Source organism: Pan troglodytes, chromosome 10 (assembly GCF_028858775.2).
Source record: "Pan troglodytes isolate AG18354 chromosome 10, NHGRI_mPanTro3-v2.0_pri, whole genome shotgun sequence".
NCBI classification, from domain to species: domain Eukaryota; kingdom Metazoa; phylum Chordata; class Mammalia; order Primates; family Hominidae; genus Pan; species Pan troglodytes.
Window position 1 is genome coordinate 41,848,421 of NC_072408.2, and position 10,643 is coordinate 41,859,063.

A 10,643-nucleotide genomic window follows, 5' to 3' on the forward strand; every position below is an offset into this window, starting at 1 on the left:
TAGCTGCATTATTCCAGCTCTACGGTTGAGATTAGAATAATAAATTCAAGGAGCAATGAGCGAGATGCTTCAACTCAGCATTTTGAAAGATACTATTTTTCACAAATCACAAATGGCTTTCGGAAGCCACTTTGATTGGCTAATAAAAAAGTAAAGAATGGGAGAGAAAGTCCTATCTGCAGCAGCCGAATAGTCCCCATTCCGGTAATGGGACGGCGGGAGCATTTGGGAGGACGCGATTCTAAAGAGAGCGCATCCCGCTCACAATTACGTTCCCCCATAAAACGGGTTTTAACCTCCATTTCTTTCCAAACGAGAAAACAGAGGCGGTGGGCAGGAGGGGTGGGGGAGCGGGTACTGCATGAGGGGGTGGCTGGGGCTCCCTCGGCTTAGCCCTCTCCATGCCTGGCATCTCGAGTAAAGCCGGGCGCCAGACGCACCCCGCCCTCCGACGCGCCGGGCTTGGGGCCACGGACATTGCTGAACAGGACAAGGGATAAATGGGACATTTGGTGTGGGGAAAAGGCGGCGAGGCCCTTCGGAGCCATTTAATGCTGGGTTCATTCCGCTAGGCTACTGGGCCAGATATTTTTATTAATAGCAATCATAATTCCACGTTTAAAAACGAAACGGGACCTCAGCCATCCCTCGGAGTATGGAGGACACGCCTGTGGGAAGGCCTGAGGTCTGAGCGAAATGGCCTCTTTTCTGGCCTCCCTGGTGGGTAGCCGGTGTCTCCCACTGAGAACAGGTTACCTGGCTGGTGCCGCTGCTCACAGCAGGGACCCCAGGTTAGAGCAGATTTCCCGGAGCTCATGCTCAAAGCTGCCCCAGCTGCCTGCAGCCTGTGCTTCCAATTCACAGCCTTTCTCGGGCTGCAGGAGTCCCCCTGTGAAGGAAGCCCGACTCAATTCTCTACTCAGGCCCGATTTTCAGGCCCGGTTTGCGTGGGGACCAGTGACTGGGACCTGGGTGAAATTCCACAAAACAAGAGTTGGCCTGGGCCTAGGTCTGGGAAAATCATTGACCAGGAGCTAGACAGATGAGGGGTGGGGAGGACAAAGAGAGAGAGAGAGAGAGAGGAGAGGAGAGGAGAAGAGAAGAGAAGAGAAGAGAAGAGAAGAGAAGAGAAGAGAAGAGAAGAGAAGAGAAAAAGAAAGAAAGAAAATCTGGCCTCAAAAATATTTCAGCCTTCGGGGGTCTGGTTTTTAAGACCAGAAGATCCCTCCCCTCCCTTTTCCCCTCTCCTGACTGAGTCAGAAGACTTGTATCTCTGGAATTTGGGATTATTTGACCAGAATCTTATTGGCATAAACAGAATTTTTAAGTCCAGGACTCTCCAGAGAGAAGTGAGAGACCCTTCTACCCCCTGGGTCCCTGAGCCTTCAATTCTTCATTTTGGGGAATGAAGATACCAATAAAGACGCCCTCTTACCCCACTGTGACTGGGGTGGCAGGCTGTCCACTCAGCAGGCCCATCCTCCAGGCCAATGGCCCACACTATGGGGGCTGGGTAAGCTGACCAATTGCCAAGGTGAAGTGGGGAGTGGACTTTAAACCGTCTGAACAGAAGTTGGAGTGGACGCAAGCGGGCTGAATGACAGTGATGACAATCTTCCTGTGCAGAGGATTGAATCTGAATTTCAGGATGTGGGCTCAGGCTGGTTGCCTACGAGCTCACTTACTTTCCCCTTCCTTTCTCCTCTCCTTCAGGCTTAAGCTTCCTCACCCTCCATTCTTAGCATCCCCCATCTTCAGGCAAGCCCTGCAGACAGGCCAGCCAGTTGCCTTGAGCCTCACACATCCCCACCCGGTTCATTATTCTAGTGCTGGGTGCTGGGTGCTAAGGTCTGGCCACAAGGGGCATGTGGAGATCAGAAGGAATCCCACTATCTCATCCTCAGCCCCAGACCCTGGAAGAAAAAGTCATAGTTGCATAGGGCAGATTCTTTGTCTGGGCCCAGCCCAAGGCTGAGGAGGAGGAGGGTGGATGAGTGAGGAAATCTTTCTTCCCATTGGGATCCTGGCATCTGGAAACCCACTTTGTTTGGAGCCAAGATTCCCCCAAGGGCATACCTATAGACTCCTTACTCTCTCAACCAATGGACTGCTCCTTTTCTTCCTCCTCTCAACCCCTCACCCCTTTCACCTGCCCTCCCAGGCCAGCATGCTTTCTCAATTCCCAGGCTTCTCTCCACGTGAGTTTCTGAACCCCAAAGCCAGAGCAATGAAGCAGACCTTTTCCAGAGAGTTGGACAGGGGGATAAGGAGAGAGAAGGTAGAGAATAGGGAAGAGCTGTGGAGAAAAAGCAAGTCATTCCAGCTTCTATTATTTTTCTTCTTCTTTTTATTATTATGACTCACGTATACAATACAAAGTACTTGGACCAGGAACAGGGCTGTCGGGACACAAAATCTACATTCATAGCTGGACATAAAGACAAATGACAAAAAATTATTATTATAGATATATTTTTAACATTTTTTTCTTTCGAGCACATTGCATAAACAGAGAATTCAAGACAGAGTTAACTATACATTCAGTGCAATTTAGTTCTACTCTACTGGGGTTAGAAGCACAATAAAAGCGCACAGGACCGGCGGGCTAGGCAGTCTCAGTTGTTGGGTTTTCTTAGTGAAATAAGCAGCAACAAACGACAACAAAACCGCATTACAAATACTCTCAAAGCAGGATTTCTTTCTATAGGTAGTGATAAAATATGCTGGAGGTTTCTTTCTTTTTTTTTTTTGATTTTTATTTTTTTCTCTTTTTTTCTCCTATAGCAGGATTTTAAAATTTTTCTCTTTTTCTTTTTCAAGATTATTGCAGGTTCCCTTTAGGTAGTATGTTAAAGATTTATTATTATTATTTTCATGATTATGGTGATTTCTGAGCACTAACACTAATGCAGCTCAGAGGAAGGCGGGCCCAACAGAATAGAAATCAAACAGCGAAGGAGAGGAAGGCATGGGCCCGAGTGACCATGGGATGGTTAGGTAGGATTTTAGAGGCGACTGCAGGCTCCTAACTACCCTTCTGGAAATGGGGGGAGGGGAGAGACCCACATCTCCTTTAGGTTTCCATCAGGTTCCTAGAGAAAGTCAAGGGGGTTTTTCTAAGCAGGGAGCCCTGGGGAGGGGGAGGGGGAGGGGGAGGGCGAGGGCGAGGGGATATTCCTTGCTTTTTTCCTTATTTCTTTACATTTGTCTTCCTTTCCTTTCTTCATTTTTTTCTGTCCTTTCCTTTTTAGAAAAAGTACATCTAGTACACTAGCCTTAGCATAAAAGCAAAACCACAAGTCCTTTTCTGCATTTCGAGGGGGCTCCCCTCTAAAATAAATACCAGAGAAGCAGGGAGGTGGGAGCGTGGCGAGAGACAGACCGAGGAGCACGGAGGCCAGGTCTCAGACCTTAAAATCCAGGAAGGACTCAGAAGGGTGGGGGCAGGGACAAGTGTGTGTGGGGCAAGGAGTGAGACAGAGAGTCCGAACTTTTCATTGTGTCTCCGTCTCCCCCCTCCAGCCCCCAAACAAATAAAGAGTGGGGGAAGTCCAAAGGTAATAAAACCAGAGCTGCAAGTATCTGACAGGTAGTTAGAGTTGTGAGTGTCATTCTATTCTCTATAAAAGCAAATGACAGTCGTAAACTTCTCAATTTATCCGCTACCATAAAACGAAACTTCAAGGGAGTTGCTAAAGGGGGGGGGGTCTTTCTTTTTTGCTTAGTCCTTGTTTTCTTCCTTTTCCTCCTCTTCTTTCTCCTCTTCCTCATTTCCTTCTTCCTCCACCTTCTCCTCATCTCGGGCTCCCGGCAGTTTATCCTTGTTGTTCTCCTTTTTCCACTTCATCCTTCGGTTCTGGAACCAGATCTTCACTTGTCTCTCGGTCAGTCCCAGGGCATGAGAGACTTCAATCCGACGTTTTCGTGTCAAATAAGGATTAAAGAGAAACTCCTTTTCTAGTTCCAAGGTCTGATACCGGCTGTAAGTTTGCCGTCCACTGCGCCTCCCCGGAGCTGGACAGAAGAAAACCCCAGTCTGGTTACATTTGGATGGGGGCTTGGTTTTCCTTTGCCACTCTTCCTACTCTAAACTCCCCTCTCTGATCTCCTCAGTTCCCCTCCCCTCTATGGAAAAGGCTAGAGCAGAAGGCAGACAAGGGCAGAAAAGTTGGGGGATTGTTTTTGTTTGGCTTCACCTTGGGAGGTGGGGTGGGGGTGGGGGCTAGGGTCTGTTTGGAAACTGGGGCCTTTCAGGGGCTGGGGAGCCCTGTAGAATCCCCCCCACCAGGCCTGTAATCCTAGGAACTGGCCTTTGCAGCTTTGTTTACAAGTGCAGCAGGGCATTTAGTGAGCGAGGCTGGGGACAGACTGTTTCCAAAAGAAAGGAAAAAAAGCTGGGGGTAAAGAAGAGGGGCTCTGCCCACTGCCCTCTCCTTGTCTCTCTCTGCCTAATGCTTTTCCAATAAGAAAAATAATTGATCTGCTGGAATGTATCACTGCTCCGCCTGATTGCTAACTGGAGACCAGCAAATAAATCATGGGCCATCCCCGCCGGAACTTGTCGCTTTATCGCTTCCCCCTGTACTTCGAAATTGGGCCATGAGGGGCCACCCTTGGAGGGGCTCATGACCTAAGCTACTCTGCAGGTCTCAGGGAGACCCCACAAGTCCTTGATTGGGGGAGCGGCTAGGGTCTTCTGGACCTCAGGAACCCCTAATCTCTATGGCCTCTCTCCTTTTGAGCACTCTTTTTTCCCCCTCCTCTCAGGCTCCCCCGTCTTCTCCCAACTGGGGGAAGTATAAAAAAGTTGGGGTAGTGGCCCTCAGGCTGGTTCTCTGAGAGGAGGTTATGGGTGCCCTAGAGAGCCAGAGAGCCTGTCCTTAGAGTCTCACCACACTCTGGCTAGGGCAGAGCAACAGGGGTCTGTCTCCCTTTGCCCCAAGACAGCCTGGCCAGTGTCCTGGACTCCAGGCTCCCTGCCTCTGGAGAAACTGGTTTGTTCCAAAGGCTGACAGTCTCAGGGTACTCAGGGTACCATTCCCAGCCACCTCCCCAACTTTGACTTTAGAGATGGGGAGTGGGAGAGTCAGAGAGAGACAGACAGACAGAGATGGAGAAAACGATTTTTAACCCTTTGCGGCCACACACCAGCTTTCTCTCACCTTCACCCCAATCCCCTAAATGTTCTAGGCACCCCCTCCCTGCCCCGCCCCAGCGGAGCCTTCCCAACTTCGAGAAAACCACCCAGGCACAGGCACGGGGGTGGGGCAGGAGAGACCCCAAAGCCAAGAGAAAAAGCGAGGGCAGACAAAAAGGAGGCGAGGGAGGGGGGGAAACCCTGGAGCGCGGGAGACCAAGGGGGAAAGAGAAAAGGCTTCTCACCGTGGGGTCTCATCCATGGAAACATGAGGCTGGGAGACGAGTTTTGATTTAAGTGGCCTTGTCCTTCGCTACTGTTAGTGTTGGCGGAGGATTTACAGTCGGGATATTGCACCACGCTCGCCTCTTGCTGAGCCCCATAAAGGGACTGTCTGGGGAGCGCCTCGTAGCCATAGAATTTGGAGGCGTCTCCGTGGCAGCTAAGCGAGCACGGGTTCTGCTGGTAGCCTGAGTTGGAGATGCCGGAGGTGCCGTGGTGGAAGAAGTCTTGGACGTGGTGCGAAGCGTGCTGGAAGCCGGGCGCCGAGCCGCCGGGCCCGTACACCAGCGCATGGCTCCTGCCCACGCTCTGAGGGAACCGGCAGTCGTAATAGGCCGGTTCCAGGGACTCGCCGCCTTTGTATTTGGAGAACAGGGGGTTGACGAAGTAGGAGCTCATGCTGGGTACATGAAAACCCGCGGCCCCCTCCCCTCTGGCTCACGAGTACCCCGCCCGGTACCCCCGAAACTCCCCTCCCCCCGGGACCGAACCCCAGGCCAGCTGGCTCCCCGGGACTGGGCTGGGCTGGTGGGCTGGGGGCTGGGCAGGTTGGGGGGCGCTTCGGTGCTGAGCTCGGCCGGATCAGCAGAGCTCCCGGGGCTGGGGCGCGGGCGGCGGCGGCGGGCGGCGAGCGGGCGGCGGCGGCGGCGGCGGCGCTCCTCACTGTCGGTAGGTAGAGCTCGCGCTCTCTCACTTAGCTCTTTCCTTTAACAGCCCAGGCGAATTCCTCAGACTCCCGGCGGTGGCGGCGCTTACACGCGATTCGCGTTCATCAATCCACGACATGAAGACAGGCGAGAGAGAGAGAGAGAGAGAGAGAGAGAGAGAGAGAGAGAGAGATGGCGGGGGTTGAGGGGTACAGGGCTGGGGGGACCTGGAGGAAGGGGAGGGGAGGAGAGGGGGAGGGATGGGGGTGTGTGGTGTGTGTAGGGGGTGGTGAGCCAGCCCCAGCTAATGGCTGGGGCCAGTTTTCCAGGGTACGAATTTAGATGTGAAGGTGCCTCTCGCCCCCAGCCTCGCTTCTCTTTTCCTTCTTCTGAGAGAGAGAGAGATACCTGAGCCAGCAGGTCAACCCAGGTTACCTCAACAGGTATAAGACCTCCAAGGAGATGAATACCTGCAAGCCAGAGCAGGGCCCCTAACCCAAAAGATGGGCTTCCTAGGGGGTCCCTAAGTCTGGAGACTTTGAGGAGGAACAAGCACACCATACCCCCAAATACTTCAGGCATCAGACCCTCCATCCCCTGGCCCCTCCCCAGGGTCCGAAGCTGTTCTGTCTCCTTCCTTAGATCCAGGAGACTCTCTTGCTACCTGCTATGGGTAGAGGAGAGGGTCAGAGGAGGTGGGGCTGGGGAAAACTCCATATACCCAGTCAGGGCCACACTGCCCCTTCAGACACCAGCCCCTGCATGGAGCAGGAAACCCAGGCAATGGCCACAAGCTTGGCTAGGGGCTCTGAGAGCAAAGCTGCTTATGGAGACTAAAAGGAAAGGGCAGCTGTGTGTCCCTGGTTTCTAGCTGGGCTGATTCAGGACATTTCTTCTTAGGAGACTATTTGCATCTGAGTTGGAGGGGACTGGAGCAGGCCTCTTACTTGTCCCCACATACCCCCATGCCATAGGAAATGCCAGCTCAGCCTGGTGGGGCCCCTGGCTTCACTGCAGCTCCCTCTTCCCCAGGCAGGCTGCCCAGGCCAGGATGTGGATGGGAACTATCAACAACAGACACTCTTTAAATATTTATCCACACTTTCTCTGGAGGGTTCCCCCATCCCCAAGACTGAATACATTCAAGTTAATTCTAATGGATTAAAGAACCTTAGTCCATCAGCACCCTTCTCTGGCCATAAGTGTGTACAGTGATTTGGGCTTAACACAGACAGAGAGAAAAAGGGAGAAGGTGAGAATACATGCATGCTGTGTGCATATGAATGAAAAAGATGAGTAAGAATTATTTTTCCAGTCCTCTCCCTCACCAGGGTGTGAGGCTGTTACACCCAGGAAATCCTAGAGCACACTCAGGACACACACACACTGTACGTGCTACTTTTCACCCTGAGACACATCAAGTCCATGCTCAGTGTAAACTAGCACACACATGCCTGGAAGCATCCCTGCCACCTCACAGACACTGTACGCACATGTGCACACCCAGGCACACATGCACACATGCCTGACAAACACAGATGCATATTATGAAAGCAAAATGCTACCTGTTTTTCTTCCACATCCTGGGGGTTTCAGGGTTGGATGAGGAAGGAGGTGGTTAGGCAACCAGACCTTTTCCTTCCCCATCCGGAGCCCAGCTCTGGAGATGGAAGAAGGAATGGCGGTTCAGGGCAGGATGGTTTAGAGAGAATGAACACCTCCTCCCACCCAACCCAGTCCCCCTATTATCTAAGTAATTGCTGGGGAAATGGCCACTCTCTGTCAAATTCCCAAAGGAGATTCACTGGTGCAGGCAGCAAGAGCTCCCTCCAGGATCCCCTGCATTTGGGGAATCCCACCCCCATCTCAGGAGCTGCCCAAACTCTTAGACACCCAGAACTCTGGCATTGGAGCAGCACGAGGGAAGGGTCAGAAGAGGGCTGTGCCAGGGCTGCAGGCCTCCCTAGGGTCCAGAACAGTGGGGGTCAGGACAGGGCGTCTCTACCCGTACCACAGCTCGCTTCAGCCTTGGCTCCAGCCCTGCCTTTTCTGAGCCTGCTCTTCGGGTGCTGCGATGAACAGAGTGGACTCTGGGCTCCCAGCATCTGGGTCACTGGAGACTGTCATAAATACTTTCTCTTCCCAGCCTGGAAAAAGGAGGCCCAGAGGGCTGGATCCGCTCTGGGGCCTGCGCCTTATCATTTAGGGGGTGGGGTGGGGGGATATTTCGACATTTTATGGTCCAGCGAAAACCCTGCCAGAGAGCTATTCTTCCGGGCCTTTGTGTCTTGGAATGCGACTGTCCCGAGTGTGCCGCCACCGCCGCCTGCCCGGAGAGCCCACCAGTCCCGCAACCCCTGGCCGGACTTGGTTTCCCCTTTTGGGGGTCCCTCACCGTTCTTTCATTTGTTTGTTTGCTTTCTTTTACACGTTATCTGGTTTATTTCGCTCCCCGAGCCTGGAAATAAAGGAACCGAAAGCAGCCATCCTCGCCGAGGCCGTCTCTGTCCCTCTCCCCGAGGCCTGCACCGCCCTCATAGGTACCACGGATTTATGTTCGTTTGTCCGGGTCATTCTGCCTTTTTGTGTTAATTACGCGCTGCCTGCTTTGCACTTATCTCCTCCACAAAGCGATTATTTTTAATGCCTGCCCTCCTGAGCCTTCCGAGCCCGCTGCCAGATCGAGGGCCCATCTCCCGCTGCCACTCGCGAATTATTTACACCTCGCAGGTGAGAGGATTGATTTGCTCAGAGCCAGTGGGGCCGGGCCGGCCGAGGCGCGGGGCCTTCTCGCAGCGGCTGCGGGCCGGGCCTCAAATGTCAGTGCGGCCAGGGCGGCCCGGGGCACCGCCGCCTCTAACATTGAGCAACAGCGCCACCTCGCGTCCATTTGGTCCAATGCAGTCCGGCTGGGAAAAAGCTAACAAGAGGTCCCAGGCTTGCCCCAAAGGTGGGAAGTGGGAGGAAGGAACCTCCAGATGGGTGCTCAAGAGAGAGATTCCCCGGAAGGGAGTTGCCCCAGGACTGCTGTTCTTTTGTTTTCTAAGTTCTTGAAATAAAACCTTGTGAAAGGTTCCACACTGTTTTCTCTTTTTGTTACCCTCCCTTCTCCAATTAAGAGACTCTAAGCAAAGCAACTGCCGCGATCTCCCCCCATTCAGGCGCATTTCTGGGCTTGGAACATCTCCGCGAACGCGGATGCACGCTCCGAGGCTCCCACGACGGCTTGCCCGCAGCGCGCACCCTAAAGTCCTCCCTCCTCTTACCCTGATGCTGGCCCCTCACCGACTATTCCGCCGCCGCCTGCAGGACTTTGGGGTGGGACTCGGACTTCTCCAGGCTGTTTGACCCCTGGTTTGTAGCCCATCCCTCTCGCGCGCGCGCTCTCCACCTCTCCCTCTCAGCCAGTGAGGTCCTGTTCTCCGTGGGCCATAGACAAAACATTCCTATAATCCGATTTCAAAGGAAAGTGTCCACCTTATTTAAACCATAAAACAATTAAGCCCAGACGTCTAGCCAGCTCCGCGCTGCTGTTTTGTTCGGCCCCATTCAGAACCCAGAACAGGGAGACAAACAGCGCCATAAAAGTGGCATTTCGGGGCTGCGGAAATGTACCTATCCGCTGCCTTCCCAAGTGGAACAATCTTTAGGGTTTTGTGATTCTGACAAAGGAGCAGAGGAGAGGTGGGAGGGGAAGATTAGGGGAAGAGGGCGTTTGCTAGCCGCTCTCTACCCCCAGCTTTCATTTCTTTCCCCAGATGCGTGTTGTGTTGTTAATTCGTAAATGATAGCGAATAAAAAATGATTCCAATCCTGACCTGCAGGCTGGGCTGGGATTGAACAGTGGGCCGGGCCGGGTGGGCCTGTTCTGCATCCCATGCTTTCCTCAGGGTCCTCCAAGCCCGCGGCCCTCCTTCCTGCCCGCAGTAAGGCCGCTCAGGCCGGCTGCAGGAAGCAGGCCGCGCTGATGGACGCTGAGGGGAGGCGACAGGGCCTGGGAGCAGGGGCGGGGTGGAAGCCCGGAAACGCCGCTCTCGGTCTGGGAGAGAAGCCCGCATCCCAGCGCTCCCGACCAGGGGAGAGAGGGGTGTCTTGGCCTCCACTGAGTGGGGAACAGGAGTCAGAGTTCCAGAACAGCAAAATGGCCAAAGAGAGGTGTGAGGAAGGAGAAAAACTATAGGCAAAACACCTTTCAAATGGACCAAGAAAACAATGCTTCTGGAATTGGGGAGGCGGTCTCCTAAGCTCGAAAGAGGAGCTGGTGCTTCAGCGACTGCGAAGTCCCTTGTTGCGACTTGATTGCCCCCCAGTATTATCGAAACAAAATTTTCACCCCTTCCTACCCTCCTCCAGCCACCGACATTGGAGTTTTAATAGAAGGAGAGAGTAGGAGATTCAAATGATGGGGAAGGGGCTGGTCCCTACAAGTGTCTCACCATCCTGTAAGGTGATGCTACGGGGAGCAGCACATGGGCTGGGGTCTCTATTTTTTTCACGGAGTATCCCCCCAAATATTCAGAGCGACACCCTGCACCTTTGGCAGAATGGGCAGCTTGAGATATTAAAGGACTATATTT

At 53.3% G+C, this 10,643-nt stretch overlaps 1 protein-coding gene across 1 annotated transcript; it reads right to left on the minus strand.

Annotated features, from left to right (window-relative positions):
- Window positions 1-2,327: 2,327 nt before the first annotated feature.
- Window positions 2,328-7,726, minus strand: HOXC8 (homeobox C8). The gene is made up of 3 exons (XM_003313642.7): window positions 7,632-7,726; window positions 5,383-6,170; window positions 2,328-4,014 (listed from the first exon to the last, which is right to left on the minus strand). The coding sequence occupies exons 2-3, from the start codon at window positions 5,816-5,818 to the stop codon at window positions 3,722-3,724; spliced, it is 729 nt and encodes a 242-aa protein (XP_003313690.2). The 5' UTR covers window positions 5,819-6,170; window positions 7,632-7,726; the 3' UTR covers window positions 2,328-3,721.
- Between the last annotated feature and the right edge of the window lie 2,917 nt (window positions 7,727-10,643).

Bases quoted from the DNA above. Each gene is read 5' to 3' on its own strand.
- HOXC8 (XM_003313642.7), bottom strand. From the start codon at position 5,818: ATGAGCTCCTACTTCGTCAACCCCCTGTTCTCCAAATACAAAGGCGGC. The intron at 4,015-5,382 runs GTGAGAAGCCTT...TCTTCTGTCCAG, and splicing joins TCCATGGATGAGACCCCACG to CTCCGGGGAGGCGCAGTGGA.